The sequence below is a fragment of the Mirounga leonina genome, unplaced genomic scaffold, assembly GCF_011800145.1.
Source record: "Mirounga leonina isolate KUSES-001 unplaced genomic scaffold, KU_Mleo_1.0 Mir_204, whole genome shotgun sequence".
Lineage (NCBI taxonomy): Eukaryota > Metazoa > Chordata > Mammalia > Carnivora > Phocidae > Mirounga > Mirounga leonina.
Genome location: NW_023270513.1, coordinates 16,266,444 through 16,291,925, shown reverse-complemented (window position 1 = coordinate 16,291,925; position 25,482 = coordinate 16,266,444). Strand labels below are relative to the sequence as shown.

At 35.1% G+C, this 25,482-nt stretch overlaps 1 protein-coding gene across 3 annotated transcripts in view; it reads left to right on the top strand.

The window, feature by feature from the left end:
• The window catches only part of CHM (CHM Rab escort protein), a 206,492-nt gene that overhangs the window by 1,879 nt on the left and 179,131 nt on the right, over nucleotides 1-25,482 (top strand). For all 3 annotated transcript variants that reach the window (XM_035028821.1, XM_035028822.1, XM_035028823.1), the window contains exon 2: nucleotides 21,778-21,844. In XM_035028821.1, coding sequence (XP_034884712.1) covers nucleotides 21,778-21,844 — 67 coding nt within the window. The remainder of the gene's footprint in view (nucleotides 1-21,777; nucleotides 21,845-25,482) is intronic.

Here is a 25,482-nt window from a genome sequence, read left to right as displayed (position 1 = left end):
TCCGTTATGGTAGAGGTAGGAAGATACTGTGAGTGATACAGAAAATTGCATTAGGTGGCATCTGGTGTATTTAGAAAAAGATTCGGGCGCCTGGGTGGCTCAGTTGGTTAAGCGACTGCCTTCGGCTCAGGTCATGATCCCGGAGTCCCGGGATCGAGTCCCGCATCGGGCTCCCTGCTCGGCAGGGAGTCTGCTTCTCCCTCTGACCCTCCTCCCTCTCATGCTCTCTGTCTCTCATTCTCTCTCTCTCAAATAAATAAATAAAATCTTTAAAAAAAACAAAAAACAAAAAGAAAAAGATTCATTTTAGACTTATTCCAGTGAGGGTAGTATTATTTCTCAAAGTATGGGAAGAACTTATTTGAAGTTAATTGTAAGTTATGTTTTTCATATCACTTAATGGTGAACATACTCTGAGTTTATCAAGCACGTTGCATAAATTTATGTTATGAAGCTTTGTGTTTAGGTATGTTAAAACGGAAAAATTGGATAAGTCATTTCCCAAATGATTCTAATAATTCTAGTCGTTACTTAATTGGAATTATTGTTAATGTGTTTGGAATATTTTTCTTCTGAAATAGTTTGCTGAAAGTAGTCTTAAAAATGTTTGCATTGGGGACACCTGGATGGCTCAGTCGGTTAAACGTCTCTTGATCTCAGCTCAGGTCTTGATCTCAGGGTCGTTGAGTTCAAGCCCCACAGTTGGGCTCCACATTGGGCATGGAGCCTACTTAAAAATATATGTATATATATGTTTGCATTACTAAATACTGGCTTGAGTAAATCTTAGGAAAAGCAGCATTTCTTATATTCAGTTTTACTGACAAAAGCAGAATTAATCATGCATGTATCAGAAACATGAAGAAATAGGCTATGAAATGTAATTTTTCTTTTAGTAGATTTAGCTCTATGTCAAGAGACAATTGCTTCAAGTAAAAACATCTGTAGATAATATTTAAATCCCTTTGTCCTTGATTAATTAGTTTTTTTTTTTGTTTTGTTTTTTTTTTTTACTTTTCATATCACAAGATTTTCCTTAGGGTCATGTTTTGAAGAGATTATGGGAAGATAAAGTTTTGTATGTTTTTTCTTAGTTATGTCCGTTTCTTTCTGATTACAAAATACAGGAAATATCTGTCAAACACCTAAAGGCAGAGGGATAAAATCAAGTATTTGAGCTGTGAAAAATATAGAAGAAAATGGAATAAGGAAGGGGGGCCATCTGGAGTCTTAAAGGAGAGGACAAAACTGGATGTAAGTGATGTTCTAGGAAGTGGCTTCCAGTTTGGGTACACAGTTGTCATTTTCAAGACATTTTGCCATTTAAAAAGACATTGGAATGATGGGTTGTAGAGAAGTATCATTGGTTTCAGGATAAAAATAGTCTCAATAACATAACACCTCATTGGAAGTGACATCTGTGTAATCTGCAATCTGCATCAGAGACAACAGTTCAACAGAAGAGCAGGCAAAATGGAAGTTAGGAGAGCTGTGATAACATCGGCATACTTCTTACATAGTGGAATCCTTCAGGTCCTCACTTAGAGCATATTCTTATTTTAGAAATAATTCCAGCATGCTCAGAGCATATTAGAAACATCCTTGGGGCGCCCGGGTGGCTCAGATGGTTAGGCATCTGCCTTCAGCTCAGGTCATGAGCCCAGGGTCCTGGGATCGAGTCCCGCATCGGGCTCCCTGCTCCGTGGGGAGCCTGCTTCTCCCTCTGCCTCTGCCTTTCTCTCTCTCTCTCTCTGACTTTCATGAATAAATAAATAAAACATTAAAAAAAAAAAAAGAAACATCCTTAACTTCTGTAAAAGCTGTGTTTGGGGATGTCATTAGATATAAGTGATAGTTGATATCCTAATGGGAAAGGGAAGAGGCAAATACCCTAAAGTGCAAGCCTACGTCAAACAGTAAAATGGCCTGGGACCAGTTTGTATAGTGACAAATTTTTCAGAGTATTCAACCCACATTTACTGAGAACCTAGTCCCTGCGTTTGTGAAGTTTACTGTATTGCCTGTTTTCAGAGACTGGGGTTCCTGATAGTCACATCCACAGAACTGTTCTTAAGCCAACGTAGGCTTTTCGTTGCATCCTTCTTGCTTTCTGAAGACCACATAGGGATTCAGTCTGCATTCCTTTCCTTTCTGAAGTACACCACACAATTATATTTTGGGAGTTCTTTCCCTAAGATGGGCTATGGAGTGGGCTAGCTTAAAATTTTTCCTGCAGAAGATAAACACATAGATCCTTTTTGATTAAAGAGTTTTATTGCTAAAGATTATGGAGAAAGAAATGAGGTAACCAAAATAACAAACATGGGAGAAGTTACAAAGAGTATTGCTCCTAAATTGTGACTACTTTCCTAGATAGTGCTTGACATAGTACAGTAATAGATGTGGCAGAATAGTGTAATGGGAATCACTTGACCTTTCTACTGGGTGACTTTGGGCAAATTGCATCACCTCTTGGGACGCCACGTTGTTCATCTGTAAAGTGGGAGATTTGAATTAGGTGACCTGTCTACCAGCTGACCATTGTGTCTGTGTAAGTATGACCCTGGGTCCTTGAAAAGGCTAAATTCTGTATAGTCCTTTTAAGGAGTCAGGTCAGTGTTTAATATACTTTAGAAATTTGGGTATCAAAATGGCTCAGAAAAATTTTCTTGCAAACAGTAAGCTGCCTTTATCAGGAAGGTCACGGAGGTGGCATGCTTCCATTCTTTGATGTTGGTTGAGAATCATAATGTCAGCTTTGGCTGGAAGCTCATTGACTATAATGCTTACGATGTTGGTGGTATAACTTCGCTTCTCTAAACGTTGGGGAATAGTAGTACTGCGGGAGGTTTTGTGAAAACATATTTACCAAATACCTTATATGTGATTTCCTACATATATATCTTACTTACTCTTCTCCCAGGATGTCTGTGTATGTTTCTAACATGACAGGATGCCCATACTTCCTCTGTCTGTATTTCCAAACATACATACACCTATTGTCCAGAGTTGAGTTATGATTTTTTTCTGTGACAAGATGCCACCTATTTATGGGTCATGAAATCAATTCCAGCATTAAAAAAAGAGGCAGAGTAGAATATATCAGAATATATTACATGTAGTAAGGATGAATATAGTTTTATGAAACAAATATTTCATGTGTGTATAATCACTGTGTAAAATATATCCATATATATGTAGATATTTTTGGGGTGTTGTCAGGGGCAAAAAGTCTTAAAGTCTAGAGAATATTAACTGAATAACAATGAATAATAATGAATATGGTATTTCAAAACTCTTTAGTTTTACAAATGCTATACCATTCATATATTTTATTTACTTTGACATGTATGTATCTCATTTGAGCAGTGTAGTGATAATGTAGTGATTGACAATGTGGTTCTGAAATGAGACAGATTGGGTTTTGAATCAGCTGTGTCTCTTGTACCACCTTACACATGTCCCTTAATGTCTAAGTTTCAATTTTCTCATTTCTATATGAGAATAAATCTCACAGAACTATGTTGAGAATTCAGTGAAATAATTCCTGTAAGATACTTAGTAAGTGCTCAGAAAATGTAGTTGATTTTTATGCCCCATAATGCTATTCCCAGGTGCTTTTATCATCACTGTTGCTGCTTGAATGCTTCCCAGGAAGGGTTTTCCATGGAAAGCAACAGAAAGATTCAGGTGTCTGAGTCATCTTCCTCCTCTTCCCATTGGCTGGTTGGTAGGAAAGACCTTTGTAAGTCTATTACCACTATTTCTAACAGATTTCTTATCTTGCGGGTTTACGAGTTTTCTATTCTTTTTTTCTCTTTCATCAGCTTGAATTATTTGTTGTTTTGTCTTAAGATTTTGAACAGATTTATCTTATTTGGGGCATAGTATGAAACTCTTCGTCAGTATAAGAATGCTGAAGGAGCTAAAGAAAGCCCACATATTTTCCTGTTTCTGAAAAATGCTTTGCAATTCTTCAGGCATTTATTGGTGGAAAAGTATGTCTTTTTTGTTCTCAGGAGCTAGGAAAGTAAAGGGAGTTAGCCAACTCTGGAGAAGACTCTGGGAGACTTACCCTTCCCTGTAAATCATAAGTTTGAGCCAATTCCTCGGAGCTACATCTGTTACCAGAGTTCCCTCTGCAGCATCATTTTCATCTCCCATGCCTCATGGCATTTTCTCATTTTCTCTAGTGATCTCATGATGTTTTGGATAACTCAAGCTACAGCAATTAAAATCAAATACAGCTGCTCATCATCACATTCTCATGTTTAACATAAAATCCCAATGCACAGAAATAATTATAATTCCATATAATTGACCTGTTACTCATGCTAAGTCACCTGCTATTCAGTTTCAGTGCAGTCTTTTAACTGAAATGTTAGGTTCTGCCTGATATGTATATAAATGGTTTTAAAAGTAAAATAGACTAAAAGTCTCCGTCAGTTTGTATTTATATATATATGAAATGCTAGAGAGATTGGAAACATTTTGAGGATATTCAGTTGTAGCCAACAAAATAGGGATACTTTGAAAGATTGATTCATTGTCTTTTTGCTTTTCTAATAATCTTATTAAAGGGCAGTGTAAAAAGAGATGATGATTTATCACAGGTAGTGATTTTCCAAAGCATGACTATGAGAGCCATCATGTTATCATATTAAGACTATTTAAAAAAAAGTCTGCAAATAAGAGACGCAGGGATAAAAGAGAGACAGACAGAGACAGACCAAGGGGCAGCCAGGCCAGTGTGGTGCTTAGTGTAAGTATTTCATCTCATATTGGATTTTACCAAGAGTTTAAGTCATACTACTTGACTGATTTGGTTTATATCACATTTAGAATAGTACCAACATCTACTTTTTTTCCCCTGAGTACTAGTCTAACATATCTTTTTTGTCCAGCCTTGTGTTCACATTGAGTTACAATGGCGATTAATTAATGGAGTTTTAATCATTGTATATTGCTTTGAAATGTTTGGATCATATATCTGTGATCCAAATTTGCACATTTGTTAAACTACTTTTCTGTATATGAGTTTAAAATAATTATGGGGGTGCCTGGGTGGCTTAGTCGGTAAAGCGTCTGCCTTCGGCTCAGGTCATGATACCAGGGTCCTGGGATTGAGCCCCACTCCGGGCTCCCTGCTCAGTGTGGAGCCTGCTTCTCCCTCTCCTCCCGGCTTGTGCTCTCTTGCTATCTCTGTCACTATCTGTCTCTCTCTCAAATAAATAAATTTAAAAAAATAATTATTGTGGAAAAATTTACACAAGCTAACGTGTAGAGAAATAGGTTTTACATACAGATAAAAGGCATATTAGGAAGATGCTGAGTTGTGACTTCTTTTTCAAATAAAAAATTTTATTTGAGTATAGTTGACACAGTTACATTAGTTTCAGATGCACAACTTCGTGATTTGACAAGTTTATACATTATATTATGGTCACAGGTGTAGCTACTATCTGTCCCATTACATTGCTATTACAATATCGTTGACTGTATTTGTTATGCTCTGCCTTTCATTCCCATGACTTACTGAGTTGTGAGTTCTAATCCTTATTTTTCTATGAACTGTGTTACTTTGAGATGAGCTATATAAGCCAAATAGATAACAGAATTAGTTTTAGTACCTACAACACACTGTTAAATACATGAGAAATATTTACTATATGTGAGTACTGTTGTAAGGTCTTAAAATGCATTATTTAATCTGATTCTCACAATAACCCTGTCTGTGGTAGATTAGTTAACTCCATTTTACAAATATATAACCTAAGGCTTAGTTAAGTTTGACCTAGGTCAAACTATTAAGACTAGAGTTGTTCTAGCTAAAACTGAGTTACATTCTAGAATGAGCTCGTGGGATTCTTCCAAGTGAAAAAATGTCTTATACTGTCAATATTATATTAATGTGTCCTAGCTGTTGGTTGGCAATTGCTTCATTTTTGGGAGTCACCACTGTTGACATTAAAATCCAGATGCCAACAAGTTTTGTAATGTTAACTCATCATTTACAACATCATTACATCTGTGTTAGCTTGCAAACCTTCTGATGAAGGTGAACTACATGACCTGGTTGTGTTTATCACTTAAAAGTGAAAGTAAAAATCACAGCCACTAAAGTAATGGTGAAAAATGGGATCAGAGAATACAGTCATATTTCAGGAGATAATCTGTTTTTCCCAGGAATTAATTATTCATTGATTTCAAGATACTTCAAGATACATAGTTTCCCACTGAAATAAAATCATTGTTAAAAATAACATATAGGCTGCTTGTGCATGTGCTGGAGTTTGCCATTTTAGGTTTTTGTTTGTTTTTGTTTTTTTGTTTTCTTCACTTGCAAATTAAATTTTCAAGATCAAGTATTGGACTCATTGTCCTGTTTATGAAGCTTGTCTTTTTTTGATTGACTATTCTTTTGGTTCCTACAATTTTCAGTATTTGTCAGCACTTACAATGGATGCATCTTAATTGACAGAATGAATCTGGTAATAACTTTTTCCTTCAAGGACTGTGTTATTAACCTAGTAACACTTTTATGTATGTACTTCCAGATGTTTTCTCACTGTGTGTATATAGATATATGTCTACTTTTCTGTGTTTATACAAGTTTATCATAGATGCTGTTTTGAAACCTATTTTTCACCTCACAGTATGTCATGAACATCATTCCATGTCAACCAAATATTCTTTCCAGTGTCCTTCCTAAAAAGTTTTTATTTGGAGATAATTGTAGACTCACATGCAGTTGTAAGAAATAGTATGGGAAGTGTATACACTTCACCCAGTTTCCCCAATGGCAAGTAACATCCTAGATAACTGTAGCATAACCAGGAAATTGACCTTACCCAATGACCTTATTCAGATTTCACCAGTTTTACATATACTTGTGTTACTTTTGTTAACAGCCTTTGGATATACATAGATAGCTTTCCCTTCCAAGATTAAGTAAATATTAACTCTAGTTTATTTTTTAATATTTTATTTTTTACATTTAAATTTTAAATCACTTGAAATTTATTTTGATGTAATGTATGAGGGTTTTTTTTCCATTTAAATCACCATCCAGTTATTCTAACACCATTGAACTAATAATCTGTTCTTCATTGAGTCAAAATTAATTTTTTTTTTACTATATGATCAATTTTTGGACTTTCTGACAATAATCTGAGTGTCTCAGTGTAGTCTCTTTCAAAGTGGGAACTATAAAATTGGTATAGATTGGGTCATCTGATCTATAGAGAAATAACTTCTTTGAAATCTCAAAAAACAAAAGGTGGAATTTGAGTATATAAAAATTATAGCATCTACTCTGAAAAATAGAAAACCAGAAGAAATATTTGCAACTCATAACAGGACTAATTACAGAAAATGAGTACCTCCAAATTTATGTGAAAAATATCAAGATCTCTTTAGACAAATGGGCAGAGAATGTAAAGAGAAGATAGAAATGGTCAACAGACTGCTGGGAAAATATTTTTTCTTAATAAGTTGAATGCAAAATAACCTAATTAAAAACATTAAAAGAGTAAGAACTAATTTTTTGATGAAGTTGTAGTCAATTAATATATTATAAATTGAGATAACACTTGAGCAAAGTAATTTGACAGTTTGTACTAAGAATTTTAAATATGTTTATTCTCTTAGACTCTGTAACTCCGGATCTGAGAATTTATTTTGAGAAAATCAGTATATTTAAAAGCTACCAGAGTGACATCTATTTTAAAGCTGCTTATCATAGTTAAATTTGAAATTAATATAAATATATATTAAAGTGCTCTGAAAGCACACAGGAAGCCAGTTAACTGGTGGAGTAGGCAGTCTTACAATGTGGCCTGGGATCTGGTCCACAGATTTCATTTATATTATAAAATAACATACGTACAAGTGAAATATGTGTATTATGTGTGTGTACATTTATTTTAGTGAACAATAATAAAGTGAATGGTGTGTATGTAGGACCCAGTTAGAGAAAAACAGCATTACCAGAACTTTAGAAGCTCCTTGTGTGCATCACTATCATCTGTCTTCCCTTCCTTTCCCATAGATGTAATGATTATGGTAAATTGTATTGTTCCCTTATATTTTTTAAAGTGTCTTTATTACATGTGTATGCATCTCTAAAAAATACATTGTTTTAACTGTTTTTGACCGTTGTCTAACTTCTGGAATTCTATTGTATGTATTCTTTTTGTGTTTTGCTTTTGTTGACCAGTTTTATGCTTGTGAGATCGTCTGTACAGATGCATACAGATGTAATCCCCCCTCCCTGCACACTCACATGTACACACACACACACTGCTATTGTGTTGTATACTAGGTTTTCAAATCTTCAGCTTCAGTAGGTTATGCCTATTTACCAAGGTAATTGTATTTATATGCCCTTTGGTTTATAGCTTTTCAAGCCTCTCCCCCACCCCAGGAAATTTGTAATGTCATAAATACATTCATGACAAAATAAGGTCATCTGTACATACCATTCTACAACTTTTTCAGTCAGTAATACCTTTCTATCCATTCCAGGTCATTTTTATCTCCAGTACACAGACCATATTTAATTTTCTACAAACACCCACCCCAAAATACTCTTTATAGCTGATATGTACAAATTTATGTCCAATTCAGTATTATGCACTGCTGGTTGTTAATGTACTGTAAGTCTGTTTTATCCTAGTATAGTTCTTTTTTTTTAAATGATGACTGAAATGTTGAGACTGGTCCTACAGAATGTTCTGCCTTTTGGATTTGGCTGCTTTCTTCCTTGTAGTATCAGTTACTTTATTACTCTAGCCTATGTTTTTCCTGTAAACTGAGAGTTTATATCTAAAGGCTTGATGGATTCAAAGTTAAAATTTTTGGCTAGAATTTATCTTTAGTGATTGGATGCCATGTTGGATTATGCCAGAACACACATCATATTCGGTTGATCCACCGTGAGTGTTGCTAAGATTAACCCTAGATTAGAATGATGACAATCTGATGCTTCTGTTGTATGGACATGTTTCCCCTGTGTATTGAAGATAATCTGTGTATTGCTAATTTGGCACTGTACAAATACTCAGTTTGATACCAGCTGTTCACATAACTGTTTTAACATTAGTAGGTAATTCTTGTAGAAATTAGTATTCTCATTAGGAGTTGCAAAAAATGATGTTTTTTTCTCTGATTCTTAGTTCTTTGATTCCTTCTACACTTAGTAGCTGCCAGTTAATTAATGCCAGTTAATTCACAAAAGGGAACATACCTTTCTAGCATTATTAGTATCTACCAGTTAAAGTACTCATTTCTGAGAATCAAGTAATTCAGAAAATGGAGTTAATTGTAAGGTTGCTTGGTGGGGATGGACAAGGAGATTTAGATGTCATGAAAAAGTATAGTACTTAAGAGCACAGACTTGAGCCACAGTGGCTAGATTCCAGTATTAACTCACCATTTACTGGGTAAATGACTTTGGACAAATTACTTAACCCCTTTGTGTTTCATTTTCTGCCTTGTATACATGTGGACAAAGACTGGAAAGTAAGGGAAAAATGAAAAAAAATTGTTAGGGGTCAGGCTATATATGATTAAAATATTTTCTTTAGCATTATACCATATTTACAGAGTAAGAGAAAATGAAAAAAGAGCTGTCTTGCTGCATTTTAGGCATTTTTATTACTGTTATTTTTTTCAATTAAAAACATTTTAAAGTTTTTTTAAAATTTATTTGGGGGGCGTGGTGAGGGGAAGAAGAAGGGGGGGAGGGAGAGAGAGAGAGTGAGAGTGCACACATGAGCTCCCCTCTGGTAACCTATCCCTTTGTTCTCTATAGTTAAGAGTTTGTCTCCTGGTTTGTCTCTGTCTTTTATTTTCTCTTTGCTCATTTGTTTTGTTTCTTAAATTTCACAAATGAGTGAAATCATGTGGTATTTCTCTTTCCCTGACTTTTCTACCTTGCATTATACTCTCTTGCTTCATCCGTGTCTTTGCAAATGGCAATATTTCATTCTTATTTATGGTTGAGTAATATTCCATTGTGTGTGCATACGTGTGTGTGTGTGTGTGTTTGTGTGTATAATGTGTGTACGACCTCTTTATCCATTCATCAGTTGAGGGACGCCTGGCTGCTTCTAATGCTGCAATAAACATAGGGATGTATGTATCCCTTTGAATTGGTGTATTTGTATTTTTTTGGTAAATACCCAGTAGAGCAATTGCTGGATCATAGGGTAATTGTATATTTAACTTTTTGAGGAACCTCCGTACTGTTTTCCAGAGTGGCTGCACCAGTTTGCATTCCCACCAACAATGCAGGAGGGTTTCCCTTTCTCTATATCCTTGCCAACACCTGTTGTTTCTTGTCTTGTTGATTTTAGCCATTCTGACTGGTGTGAGGTGATACCACATTGTACTTTTGTACTTTTGATTTGCATTTTCCTGATAATAAGTGGTGCTGAGCATCTTTTCTTGTGTCTGTTGGCCATCTGTATATCTTCTTTGAAGAAATGTCTGTGTATGTTTTCTGCCCATTTTCTAATTAGATTATTTGGGTTTTTTGAGTGTTGCGTTTTCTAAGTTCTTTATATAGTTTGGATACTAACCCTTTATCTGTAATGTCATTTGCAAATATCTTCTCCCATTCCATATGTTGCCTTTTAGTTTTGTTGATTGTTTCCTTTGCTGTGCAGAAGCTTTTTATTTTGATGTACTCTCAATAGTTTATTTTTGCTTTTGTTTCCCTTGCCTCGGGAGACCTATCTAGAAAAAACTTGCTACAGCCAATGTCAAAGAGGTTACTGCCTGCATTCTCCTCTAGGATTTTCATGGTTTCAGGTCTCACATTTAGGTCTTTCATCCATTTTGAATTTACTTGTGTGTATGGTGAAAAAAGTGGTCCAGTTTCATTCTTTTGCATGTTGTTGTCCAGTTTAACCAACACCATTTGTTGTCTTTTTCCCACTGGACATTCTTTCCTGCTTTGTCAAAGATTAGTTGACCATATAGTTAGGGTTCATTTCTGGGTTCTCTATTCTGTTCCATTGATCTGTGTGTCTTTGTGTGATATTTGTGCCAGTACCATGCTGTTTTGACTACTATAGCTTTGTTATAGAACTTGAAGTCCAGAATTGTGATGCCTCCAGAGTTGCTTTTCTTTTTCAAGGTTGCTTTGGCTATTTGGAGTCTTTTGTGTATCCATACAAATTTTAGGTTTGTTCTAGCTCGAAAAATGCTGGTGGTATTTTGAAGGGATTGCATTAAATGTGTAGATTGCTTTGGGTAGTATAGACATTTTAATAGTATTTTTCTTCCAGTCCATGTGCATGGAATGTCTTCATTTCTTTGTGTTGTCTTGAATTTCTTTCATAAGTGTTTTATAGTTTTCAATAGGTCTTCACTTCTTTGGTTAAATTTATTTCTAGGTATCTTTGATTTGGGAGCAATTGTAAGTGGAATTGTTTTCTTAATTTCTCTTTCTCTTCATTATTCGTGTGTAGAAATGTAGCAGATTTTTGTACATTGATTTTATATCTTGTGACTTTACTGAATTTATCAGTTCTAGCAGATTTTTGGTGGAGTCCTTAGGGTTATATATATCATATATATGTGTGTGTGTGTGTATATATATATATATATATATATATGAAACTATATATATCTGTAGATACTGAGAGTTTACTTTTTTCTTACCTATTTAGATGCCTTTTTATTTCTTTTTGTTGTCTGAGTGCTGTGGCTAGGACTTCCAGTTCTGTGTTGAATACAAGTGGTGAGAGTGGACATCTTTGTCTTCTTCCTGACCTTACTGGAAAAGCTCTTAGTTTTTCCCCATTAAGGCTGATGTTAGCTGTGAGTTTTTCATATATGACCTTTATTATGTTGAGGTATGTTGCTTCTAGACCTACTTTGTTGAGGGTTTTTATCATGAATGGATGTTGTACTTTGTCAAGTGCTTTTTCTGCATCTATTGAAATAATCATATGGTTTTTATTCTTTCTCTTATTGATGTGATGTATCACATTGATTGCAGATATTGAACCACACTGGCACCCCAGGAATAAATCTCACTTGATCTTTGATTAATGATTTTTTTAATATATTGTTGAATTTGGTTTAGTAATATTATGTTGAAGATTTTTGCATCTATGTTTATCAGAGATATTGGCCTGTATTTGTTGTTGTCTTTATCTGGTTTTGTTATCAGGGTAATGTTGGCCTCGTAGAATGAATTTGGGAGTTTTCTTTCCTTTTCTATTTTTTGGAATAGTTTAAGAAGAATGGGTATTAACTCTTCTTTAAATGTTTAGTAGAATTTGCCTTTGAAGCCATCTGGTCCTGGACTTTTGTTTGACAATTAACTCAATTTCTTTGCTGGTTATTGGTTTTTTCAAATTTTCTATTCCTGTTTCAGTTTTGGTAGTTTATATGTTTCTAGAAATTTATTCCTTTCTTCCATGTTGTCCAATTTGTTGGTATAATACTTTTTAAAAACTATTAAAATATTAATAAAAAGTATTAAATGTTATTAAAAGTATTAATATTAAAATATATAATATTTTTTTAAAAAGTGGATTTCATGATAAGATTTTAAATAAGGGAAGGAGGTTGTTTCATGATTATAACATTCTTGGAATGAGTATACAGTCTCTTTCATCTGTTTAGTCTCATAGCTTTATAGGTAATATAATAAATTTCACTTCTGTGGCAGAGAAATAAGATATGTGCTGAACAAAGAAACTGTTTTTTCATCACAAGTTAAATATTATTATGTCTGAAGGGAGCTCACCTGGGATAGTCTTTGCTGTGAAAAGATCATTTTAGTCACTTAAATTGATAAAACAGAAATATTAGTGTAATGAAAAGTAAGTTAAAATTAATTGTAATGGAATCTGCTTATTTCATTTCCTGGCATGGGATAAGTCTTCAGCAAATATTTACATTACTTAGTAAAACTTTCATTAAGAGAATTTGAGTTGATACATTTTTCTCTATGTAGGTAAAAACAGAATACTAAATCTCTGCTTTCCAAGAGATTATTTATTTGGTAGAGTCCCCAGCTTTCATTAGCTGTCCAAAATTTGGTATTAAGCTTTATTTTTAAAACTTTTTATTATGGAAAATTTCAAACATAAAAAAGTAGACTAAAATAACCCCCATGTACCAATCTCCCAGTTTCAACAGTTATCCATTTATGGACCATCTTGTGTTCTCTATACCCCTCATCTTCTCATTTCACTATCCAGCCCTAAATTATTTTATTTTTTATTTTTTTATTTTTTTTTAAAGATTTTATTTATTTATTTGACAGAGACAGAGATAGTGAGAGCAGGAACACAAGCAGGGGGAGTGGGAGAGGGAGAAGCAGGCTCCTCGCTGCGCCAGGAGCCCGATGTGGGACTCGATCCCAGGACCCTGGGATCATGACCTGAGCCGAAGGCAGACGCTTAACGACTGAGCCACCCAGGCGCCCCCTAAATTATTTTTAAGTAAATTCAGGATATCATATTCTATGTGTAAATATTTCAATATATATGTAAAAGATAAGGCCTCTCTTTTTTAAACATAATTTCAGTACATTTATGCCCTTGTTTGCATCTTCAGTTTTTCCTAAGGCATGTATCCATTGTGTTTCTTTGCTCTAGTGGTCTTTCTAGCTTAATTTTTATTTCTGAAATGATTTTTTCTTTAATTTCTTCTTGAGTTATTTTGCTCTTTTCAAATGTTACTATTCTCTAATCACACTTTGGAGTTTTTTTAATTTTGATTTATGTTCTTTCAGAGCTTCTATTATTTTCTTATATTTCTTTCTTTTTTTAGCTTCTATTACCATAGTTAGGTTATAGTTGTTTTTTTTTTTTTTTTTAAGATTTTATTTGTTTGTCAGAGAGATAGCACAAGCGTGGAGGGGGTGGAGTGGCAGGCAGAGGGAGAAGCAGACTTCCTGCCGAGCAGGGAGCCTGATGCTAGACTCAATCCTAGGACCCTGGGATCATGACCTGAGCTGAAGGCAGATGCCTAATCACTGAACCACCCAGGCGCCCCTGGGTTATAGTTTTTATCTAATTTGTGAGCATGTCTTTCTGGCATGCTTTATTTCATTGTCTCTTGGGTTATTATTTCACTCCTTTTTCCTGTATTTTTTTTTACCTGTGCATTGCATAGGATTCAACTAAGATCCTTTTATGTTGCTCATTTTTAAGTGAAATTTTTCTGTGTGCTTTTAAATGAGGAGTGTGGGTCAGGATAGCTTTTCTAATGTCACTGTTCTAGATCTCTCTTTTTTTGTTTTCACAAAGTAATAAAAAAAATGTAGCCTGAGATCTGGCTGTGTTACCCTCTCCTAGTTTTGTATGGAGCTTCTCTTTCCTTTGCCCCTATTTTTCCTGTTCTACTGACTTTGGATTAGATTCCCAAGTTACTCCTCAGTTCAGGGATTTATCTATATGGAGAGTTTGTTTCATTAGTTTCCTAAGTTTATAGGGCCCAACTCCACCTCCCACACCCCCCACCACTCTAGCACTCCCAGAGGTTCCTTTGCACTCATCCATAGGTTGGAGCCTGAAAAATTCCTCCCAGTTGCTGCTACTGTTCTCAAATGGCCTGCTAAGTTTCCAGTGAATGCTTAATAGCAATTTTGGGTTTCTTTGGCTTTCAGGGCTGTCACAAATTTGTCTTCCCTTATTTTCTTATGGATTCTTTCTGATAACGTGTGGATCTTATAGCTATTGATGATTTGTAATGATCCACTTGTATTTTGGAGTTCATCATATTTTGTCACCTATCTTTGTTATAGATGTTGCCCCTAGGTGTTTGGTTTTGGTATTTTGGTTACACGGTCTGTCTTTATGGGAATCTTGGGGGAGATTTAACAACTTTGCTGCTAATGTCATCTTCCCAGAGTTCTGTTTTTATTTTTTAAAGTTCAAGTCATTTGCCCAAGAACAGAGGCCAAGTTGTTGATCACCTTTAAGATTCACCTTTGAGATCTTGTCACAAACCTTATGGGCCATTTATTTCAAGCCCTTCATTTTATCTATAAGGATATTTATAAGGAAGCTGAATTCCAAAGAGGTTAAATGATTTCCAACTATTTAGTATAAATCTGAAAACAAGAATCCAGTTTTCTGGATGTTCAGTTCAGTACTCTGAATATTGGAACAGTGTTCTTGTTGTTTAACACTCAGAGCTCATACTATATTGAATTTTAAAAAAATTAACATAAATTTTGTAAGTTAACATTTAATGGATAATATACTTTTGTAAAGTTCTAAAAATTACATAGATATTAATAACTATACTCTCCCATGAAGAAGAAATCCATAGATACTCCATTAGTACTTACTAATATGTTCAGTATTTCGTATGAGTCATAGTGAATTAAAATAGTTGTCAATTTAAGAACTATTTTTTTTTCTTTTTTTTTTTTTTAAGATTTTATTTATTTTGAGAGAGAGAGAATGAGAGAGAACACATGAGAGGGGATAGGGTCAGAGAGCAAAGCAGACTCCCTGCCAAGCAGGGAGCCCGATGCGGGACTCGATCCCGGGACTCCAGGATCATGACCTGAGCCGAAGGCAGTTGCTTAACCAACTGAGCCACCCAGGCGCCCAAGAACTATTTTTATCTGTACTTCTTGGTAGTTCCTTGGGCTGCTTCACTGGCACTTTTTTCTCTTTTTCAGGTAACTGCTAAAAAATAAAAGATATAAACTTTTAATTAGAATTTAATAGGAATGAACAAAACTACTTGAACCTGGGTTGAAATTCAATTTCCGTTTAATTATTAATGTCATTTATTTGAGTGGCTGCTCTGTGAGTTAAGCATGTGGTTTTACTTTTGCATTGCTCAGTTTAGTCAGTTCTGTACCTAATGTTGTTTGTGCTTTTTTATGACGGTGCAGAAGGTCTGTACATAGGGTTATGTAGTAAGGAATGTGGCTCTCTAAAAGCTTGTCATGCCCACAAATTTTTCCTTGCCAGTACAGTAGTTCTGTATTTTTTCCTAAAAAAAGTTATTTATAAAAAATAGTTACAGTGAATTTTCTAGTTCTGTGTAATTTTCTTTCCATTCTGGTCTTCACTGGTTATAAATAACACATGAAATGACTTTCAAGGTAGAAAGCAGGGATCCATTTTGAAATGTTCTATAAAATAAAGAGTGATTTATAGTTTCATATGATTTGGGCTGAAAGCACTTGGGCCTTGCCAGGTCATCAAAGTTCTGTCAGGAGAATCTCTTATTTATTGTTCAATATGTTGGGAGTGGTGTAAGTATTTTATTTTATTTTATGTTTATCTTATGTAAGTATAGCATCAGGAAAAATCAATTCCAGACACTTAATACAGTTTTAAGAACAGATCATAGAGAACTAACTTAAATCTTATAGTTGTAAAAGATGAAGTTCAACATTAAGGACTTGGATTAAAAGGGGATTTTGAAAAGTGAATGAATAATGGTTTCATTCCTATAAAATATTTTAGATAAGATTCTTGAAAATACTAATTTCATACGTTTGGTTCTGATTTTAGCCTAACTCCTTCATTTGAGAATGAAACTTCTTTATCTTATCTAGACAGGTTTTAGAAAATTGCAGAAATCTGGGACTATACATGTTTGTGTATATGATCATATAATGTTCCATAAGCCTTTAATGTATTTTTTCTAGCTGTCAACTTTATACGGAATCTCAACTGAAAAAGACATGAAGTAACAAACCTTAATTTCCCCCATTACAAACTTATGAAATGCTAATTTAATACTTAAAACTTGTGTGGTTTGATAAAAATGACTTGCCGGTAAAAGGTGTTTGTCTTGAATCAGAATTAGATATTTTTCCTACAGTCTTTTCCAGAGTTATTTGATATGGCCTCACAAATGAATTTAATAACCATACTTAATAATATGGAATGTTTAAATAATACTAAGTGTTGGGTGAACTTCTTTAGTGAACATATAGAAAAAGCCTGTAATGTACATATAGAAAAGGCTAATGGACTTCTTTTCAAAAACTTTTTAAGTTTTTACATCTTTGAAGATAACTTCAGTAAACAAGTGATTTTCTTTTTTTCCTCTTCAAATAACTAATCTTATTGAAGGGGTTAGAAGAGAAGGGAACAGAACCAGTATTTATTGAATGTCAGTGACATGCTAGGAGGCCCTGTGTAAGATGTTTTATATTACTTTGTACCTATTCCTCCCTACATTCCTGTGAGATATATTATTAGTCCCATATTGTAGTTGAAAACATTGTGCTTGTATATTTGTACTCACATATTTTACAGTGTGTTTCCAGTGTAATGCTTTGTGATTTGACCCTGATTTAGGTTATCTGTTTCTATCTCATGTCTGGCTTTTCCTTGTGGGAGAGACTATGTAATTCATTGTAAGCTTATATATGTTTTGTATAAAGGCCTCACAGGACATTGTGTGAATTTGAGTAATGATTCAGAAGTAGTTCACATTTTATGGTGCCAAATGTTAAAAAAAGGTTTCATTTTTAAATCAGTCAAGGGTTTAAATGCTATTAAAATTGAGCATATAAATATGAATTTAAACAAAACAAGCAGTTATTTTACCTACTTTGCTAAATTATCGATAAGACCAAGTTTAAATATGTTAACTTTTCCTATACAATAATTAAGAAAAAACCCCTGAAACTTAAAGCTCCAATTTTATACAAGTTCATCATGCTGTTACTAGAATTGTTTTTTTTTTTTTTTAAATACTGATTTCACCATGCTGTTCTGGCTAAAATCCTTTCAAGATTCCCTGTTGCTTACAGGTTCCAAGTTCAGACTCCAGTTTGGTTCCAGATACTCTTTTTTGAACATCACCTTTTGGTTCTCCCTTCACCCTTTGCCGGGAATACTCCCTTCCACTTTCCTTTTTTTTTTTTCTTTCACCTTTTCCTTCTCTACTCTTCAGTTGTGTTAATTACAGATCTTGAAAGACGCAGCTAGTGTCCTCTGCTGTTTGGAGCTTTCAGTGACTGCTCCACAGAGGGAATGCATCTTTCCATTGTGTTCTTATAATAGTTTTAATTATTATTTTAATCCCTTTAAATTCTTTTTTTAAAGATTTTATTTATTTGTCAGAGAGAGAGAGAGAATGCGCACAAGCAGGGGGAGCAACAGGCAGAGCAGGCAGAGGGAGAAGCAGGCTCCCACTGAGCAAGGAGCCTGATGCGGACTGGATCCTAGGACCCTGGGATCATGACCTGAGCTGAAGGCAGATGCTTAACTGATTGAGCCACCCAGGTGTCCCAATCCCTTTAAATTTTTATTTGTTAGACTCAGCTCTTTTAGGCTAGTAATTGTCTTAACCTTATCTTATTTTTTCTCACCACCTGTCAAAGTCTGCTTCATTCTTCTCTATCTTCCCTTTCCCCATTTTCTTTCTTTTTTTCTTTCCTTCAACAAATATTTATGGAAAATCTAATACATGCTTCCTCTGTTCAAGGAACTAACTCAGTGTTTATTAAATGGGTGGGAAGAAATATGAGATGTGGGGAGACATTACTAACTGTATTATTAGTCTGTTAATCATTCTAAGCATGAAGATAATAGGCCCTTGCCATTTAATGTAGAAACAGCCTATCAATTTCACAAACTAATGGGGAGTGTCTGGATAGAAGTATTAAGGGAAAACACAAATGATAGTTATTTTGGTGTTGTGTATTTGGACTCCAACCATGTTCAGTATTGAAATCTGTCCTTGGCTTTGCTTTGTCAGCCAGAGACATGACCTCTGACTGTTGATTGCAGCCATGGAAATAACCACATGCATATTTGCCTATCCAGAGTCAGAGCTAATAGAGCCAAATAGGAGAGTAATTTTGTTGTTGCTTGCCATTGGAGTTGGCATCTAGTAAAAGTAGATGTATGTTTGGAGTAGTATTTAGATGAAAATGTATTGCTTCTAAAGTATCTTGCTGAACAATAATAAAAGTAGGTAGTTTTTATAGAGCAAGTACCCTCCAACAACTTAATGGTCCTATGAGGTAAATGGCGGTATTCCCATTGATGGATGAAGAAACAAAAGCTCAGAGATGGCAAGTGACTTGTGTGAGGTCACATAGCTAGTTAAGCAGCAAAATTAAGATTCAAGCCTAGGGGGGCGCCTGGGTGGCTCAGTTGGTTAAGCGACTGCCTTCGGCTCAGGTCATGATCCTGGAGTCCCTGGATCGAGTCCCGCATTGGGCTCCCTGCTTGGCAGGGAGTCTGCTTCTCCCTCTGACCCTCCCCCCTCTCATGTGCTTGCTCTCTCTCATTCTCTCTCTCTCAAATAAATAAATAAAATCTTTAAAAAAAAAAAAAAAAGATTCAAGCCTAGGTCTGTCTGATTGAGACCATACTCATTTCCTTATGCTGCTGTCCTCCCCTTGAATCCTCATTCTCAAACTCATGTCCAAGTTGAAGAGAGTGAATTTACCATGGTAATTGAATTTGAGATATCAAATTAATGAATTACTTGATCTTTGGCAAGTTATTTAATCTTTCTCATCCCATTTTCTCACATGGATAATAATGCCTGCCTCCCAGGATTATAATGAGGAATAAATGAGGTGATGTATATGAAAAGATACTGTGAACCATAAAGCCCTATACTAATGTTTGGTGGTATATTATTAGTGCTGTCATTATTACATGCTTTAACATACTAATTCTCCTTCCCAAATATTTCTTTCCTGTTGTCCTTTTTAATGTTTGTGATGTTTGGCAGCTTTTAAAGTACCATAGTGACTGCGTTTCATTAATGAGAAAAGTTATTTCTTTAGGTGTAAAAAGTTCAGATAGTCTTAAGATAAAAGACATTAGAACAATACAGTTTTGACTGTTTGAAGAACTAAGTATGCTTAACTATTTAAAACTTTCAAAAAAAAATAAAACTTTCTTTCTCCTAGTTCCTTCTACACCACAAATTCTTACTATGTTTTCTCTTTGAATTATCTGAAGTTAAAGTTGAAAGTTTATGATGGATTATTTCCAATAATTGATATTTAATGGCTGTCTTCAGTACATCGAGTCAGAACTTTGTTTTTGAACCAAACACTATACACCCACAGTAGTCCCCACTGGAAAACTCTAGTTCTTCTGTGAATGCAGCTGGAGCTTGTGTTTAATGTGGTTTTTAGCTAGATTGTGTCAATTGCTTCCATATGCCTATTGCTTTTTACATAAGGAAGATAACTCTTCTCTTTTCTTGAAATCCTTGATGCTTAGTGTGTAGTTTAAATCCTTGACAAAAAAAAAAAATGTGCTGTTTCTTTTCTACTACATAAAAATCCAAGAGGATCAAGGTGCTTCATTATAGTGAAAGAGTCGGTGGTAGTACTACAGAATTGCACTAAACTTTCAAAACATGCTTTGTCTGACTGATATAAGTGATTCTTAATAGTTTCTACATATAAGTGATTCTTAATAGTTTCTACTGAAATGGTAGATTTTACAATAAAAAGTTATGGAACAATCTTGAATGTATAATATAGTGTATTAACTGGTGAACATCTGAAATTTTTATGTTATGAAATCATTCTTTGGTAATTTGTGATTTTTTTTTTTGTTAGTACTTGTATATTTCCTTTATGATAACCCACTTTATGGTGTGGCTCGATTTGATTCCAGAACACTAATGTTCTTTTCAAACTGCTGTATTAACCAGAAAGTGAGATAATGTGTCTTGTAAATGGCCTCTTTTTTAAAATAGGATTTTCTTCTTCGTTCGTTCATTCATTCATTCATTCATTCATTCATTTAGACAACAGTTACATTATTTTTCAGTTGTACAACATAGTGATTCAACTTCTCTCTACATTATGCCATGGTCACCAAAAGTATAGCTACCATCTGTCATCATACAGTGCTATTAAAATATCATTGATTATATTCCTTATGCTGTACCTTTTATTCCTGTGACTTCATAACTGGAAGCCTGTATCTTCCATTCCCTTTCACACCTTTTGCTCGTGCCCCCCTCTACTCCCCTCTGGCAATCATCAATTTGTTCTCTGTATTTGTAGATCTGATTCTGCTTTTTGTTTGTTTATTCATTTGTTTTTTAGATTCTACATATAAGTGTATTCATACGGTATTTCTATTTCTCTGTCTCACTGATTTCGCCTAACATAATGCCCTCTAGGCTCATCGATGTTGTTGCATATGGCGTGATCTCATCCTTTTTTTATGGCTGTGTGATAGTCCATTGAATTACTGCCTCTGTTCTCTTCCAGGCGTTTTATGGTTTCAGGTCTCAATAAATGGCCTCTTTTTGAACTACCTAACCTATTGCTTAAACTGAAAAATGTATGCCATTCCCCCTCATAGGCACTGGATGGCTTTGGAGTTAGATTTGGATTCAAATTTCAACAATAGGAAAAAATGTTAAAGCATTGGGCAACAAATTAACATATTTGCCCCTCAGTATTTCATTTCTGTGCTGATGATGCTTCACTGTCAGTGCAGTTTGGAAAATGAGATGAGTTAGTATGTGAACATAGCTACTAAATAACAAAGTGCTATATGAATAATATTTTGAAAGTTGCTCATTTATGGAAATTTGCATATAAAAAGATTTTACGTGCTTGATTTAAAAAAAATCTCCACATAATAAAATTTCAGGATAAGTAGTGTACATTTAACAAATATCCAATGATACAAATGTTAGAAGTTTGAATACAAGGATGAGCCTCCTTTGATAAACTTTTATATGCAGTGATGGCATGCATGAACTATTTGTGTAAGATTTCTCTCTCTATATATTTTTCTACATTCTGAGTGATATAGTTGTGTGTTTTTATAGGTTTGCCTGAATCCATCATTGCAGCTGCATGTTCAAGAAGTGGCCAGAGGGTTCTGCATGTTGATTCGTAAGTTTATCAATGGTAACATTTAATACTTCCTAAATATCTCTGCGCAGAATTTCAATTTAAATACACACGCATGTGTGTATATATGTGTCTATATATGTCATGTATAAGCTAAGTTGGAAAAATGATTGGAATTGTTTAATTTTCACCAAAATATGTGAAACATATAAAATAGAAGTTTTAGAATTCTAGTCTGTGAAATAGTGATCTTTTTCTTTGAGAATTAACCAAATGTAGGATAATTTTTTCTCATGAGTGATTTTGTTTTTTTAAGTGATAAATAATTATGTAAAAAACCTGGAAACCTCACACTTGCTTTTTTTCTTACATAACTGTGAGGGTGTATACAACCTGTGTGTACTATTGTATTTTGGGCTTCACATTTTCTTTCTTATTAAGTATATTTGACATACGATATTATCTTAGTTTCAGGTGTATGACATAATGATGGGACACTTTAAATACAGTGGGAAATATCACCACAATAAGTCTAGTTACCGTCTGTCACCAAAATTAAAACATTGGTATTTTCTAATGATGGGAACGTTTAAGATTTACTTTCTTAGTCTTTCAAATTTGCAGTACATTACTGACTGTTGTCACCATGCTGTATATTACATCCCCATGACTTATTTCATAATTGGAAATTTGAGCCTCTTGATCCCCTTAACCTGTTATACACCTCCCAAACCTCCACCCCTTGGCAACCAATATTCTGATCTTTGTATCTATGAGATTGGTTTTGTTTTGTTTCGTTTCTTTTATAGATTCTACATTTAAGTGAACTCATAAGGTATTTTACCTTTCTCTGATTATTTCATTCATTTATTTATTTTTATTTAAATTCAATTAGCCAACGTATAGTACATAATTAGTTTCAGATGTAGTGTTCAATAATTTATCAGTTGCATATAACATCCAGTGCTCATCACATCATGTGCCCTCCTTAACGCCCATCACCCAATTGCCCCATCCCCCCAACCACCTCCCCTCCAGCAATCCTCAGTTTGTTTCCTGCAGTTAAGAGTCTCTCATGATTTGTCTCCCTCTCTGATGACTTCCCATTCAGTTTTCCCTCCCTTCCCCTATGATCCTCTGGGCTGTTTCTTATATTCCACATATGAGTGAAACCATATGATAATTGTCTTTCTCTGATTGACTTATTTCACTTAACATAATGCCCTCCGGTTCCATCCACAACAATGTAAATGGTAAGTATTCATCCTTTCTGGTGGCTGAGCAATATTCCTTTGTATATATATACCACATCTTCTTTATCCATTCATCTGTTGATGGACATCTGGTCTCTTTTCACAGTTTGGCTAATGTGGACATTACTGCTGTGAACATTGGGGTGCAGGTGCCCCTTCGGATCACTACATTTGTGTATTTGGGGTAAATACCTAGTAGTGCAGTTGCTGGGTCATAGGGTCACTCTATTTTTAATGTCTTGAGGAACCTCCATTTTCCAGAGTGGTTGTACCAGCTTGCATTCCCACCAACAGCATAAGAGGGTTCCCCTTTCTCCACATCCTTGCCAACATTTGTTGTTACCTGTCTTGTTAATTTTAGCCTTTGGACTGGTGTGAGGTGTTATCTCATTGTGGTTTTGATTTGTATTTCCTTGATCCCGAGTGATGTTGAGCAATTTTTCATGTCTCTGTTAGCTATTTGTATGTCTTCTTCAGAGAAGTGTCTGTTCATGTCTTCTGCCCATTTTTGACTGGATTATTTGTTTTTGGGGGGTTGAATTTGAGAAGTTCTTTATAGATCTTGGATACTAGCCCTTTCTCTAATATGTCATTTTCAAATATCTTCTCCCATTCCGTGGGTTGCATCTTAGTTTTGTTGACTGTTTCCTTTGCTGTGCAGAAGCTTCTTGATGAAGTCCCAATAGTTCATTTGTGCTTTTGTTTCCCTTGCCTTTGGAGACGTGTTTAGCAGGAAGTTACTACGGCTGAGGTCAGAGAGGTTGCTGCCTGTGTTCTCTAGGATTTTGATGTATTTCTGTCTCACATTTATGTCTTTCATCCATTTTGAGTTTATCTTTGTGTATGGTATAAGAAAGTGATCCAGTTTCATTCTTCTACATGTGGCTGTCCAACTATCCCAGCACTATTTCTTGAAAGGACTGTCCTTTTTCCATTGCATAATCTTTCCTGCTTTGTCAAAGATTAATTGACCATAGAATTGAGGGTTCAGGGGGGCCTGGGTGCCTCAGTCACTTAAGCATCTGCTTTAGGCTCAGGTCATGATTTTGGGATTCTGGGATTGAACCCCACATCAGGAGCCTGCTTCTCCCTCTTCCCTCTGTCCCTCCTCCCTGCTCATGCTCTCTCTCTCTCAAACAAATAAATAAAATATTTTTAAAAAATAGAATTGAAATAAATAAAATCTTAAAAAAAAAAAATAGAATTGAGGGTCCATTTCTGGAGTCTCTGTTCTGTTCCATTGATCTGTGTGTCTGTTTTTGTGCCAGTACCATACTGTCCTTTTTTTTTTTTTTAAGATTTTATTTATTTATTTGACAGAGAGAGACATAACGAGAGAGGGAACACAAGCAGGGGGAGTGGGAGAGGGAGAAGCAGGCTTCTCGTGGAACAGGGAGCCCGATGCAGGGCTCGATCCCAGGACCCTGGGATCATGATCTGAGCCGAAGGCAGACGCTTAACTAACTGAGCCACCCAGGCACCCCAGTACCATACTGTCTTGATGATTACAGCTTTGTAATATAGCTTGAAGTCTGGCATTGTGATGCCACCAGCTTTGGTTTTCTTTTTCAATATTCCTCTGGCTATTCTGGGTCTTTTCTGGTTCCATACAAATTTTAGGATTATTTGTTCCAGCTCTGAAAAAATGTTGATGGTATTTTGATAGGGATTGCAATGAATGTGTAGATTGCTCTGGGTAGTATAGACATTTTAACAATATTTATTCTTCCAATCCCCACGAATGGAATATTTTTCCATTTTTTTGTGTCTTCCTCAAATACTTTCATAAGTTTTCTGTAGTTTTTCAGAGTACAGAACCTTTACCTTTTTGATTAGGTTTTTATTTCTAGGTATCTTACGGTTTTTGGTGTAGTTATACATGGGATCGATTCCTTAATTTCTCTTTCTTCTGTCTCATAGTTAGCATAGAGAAATGCAACTGATTTCTGTGCGTTGATTTTATATCCTGCCATGTTGCTGAATTCCTGTATGAATTCTAGCAATTTGGGGGTGGAGTCTTTTGGGGTTTTCCACATAAAGTATCATGTCATTTATGACATGAGTATGACTTCTTTGCCAATTTGAATACCTTTTATTTCTTTTTGTTGTCTGATTGCTGTTGCTAGGACTTCTATTTTTTTTTTTTTTAAGATTTTATTTATTTGAGAGAGAGAGAATGAAAGACAGAGAGCATGAGAGGGAGGAGGGTCAGAGGGAGAAGCAGACTCCCTGCTGAGCAGGGAGCCCAATGTGGGACTCAATCCAGGGACTCCAGGATCATGACCTGAGCCGAAGGCAGTCGCTTAACCAACTGAGCCACCCAGGTGCCCTGTTGCTAGGACTTCTAGTACTATGTTGAACAACAGTGGTGAGAGTGGGCCTCCCTGACATGTTCCTGACCTTAGGGGAAAAGCTCTCAGGTTTTCC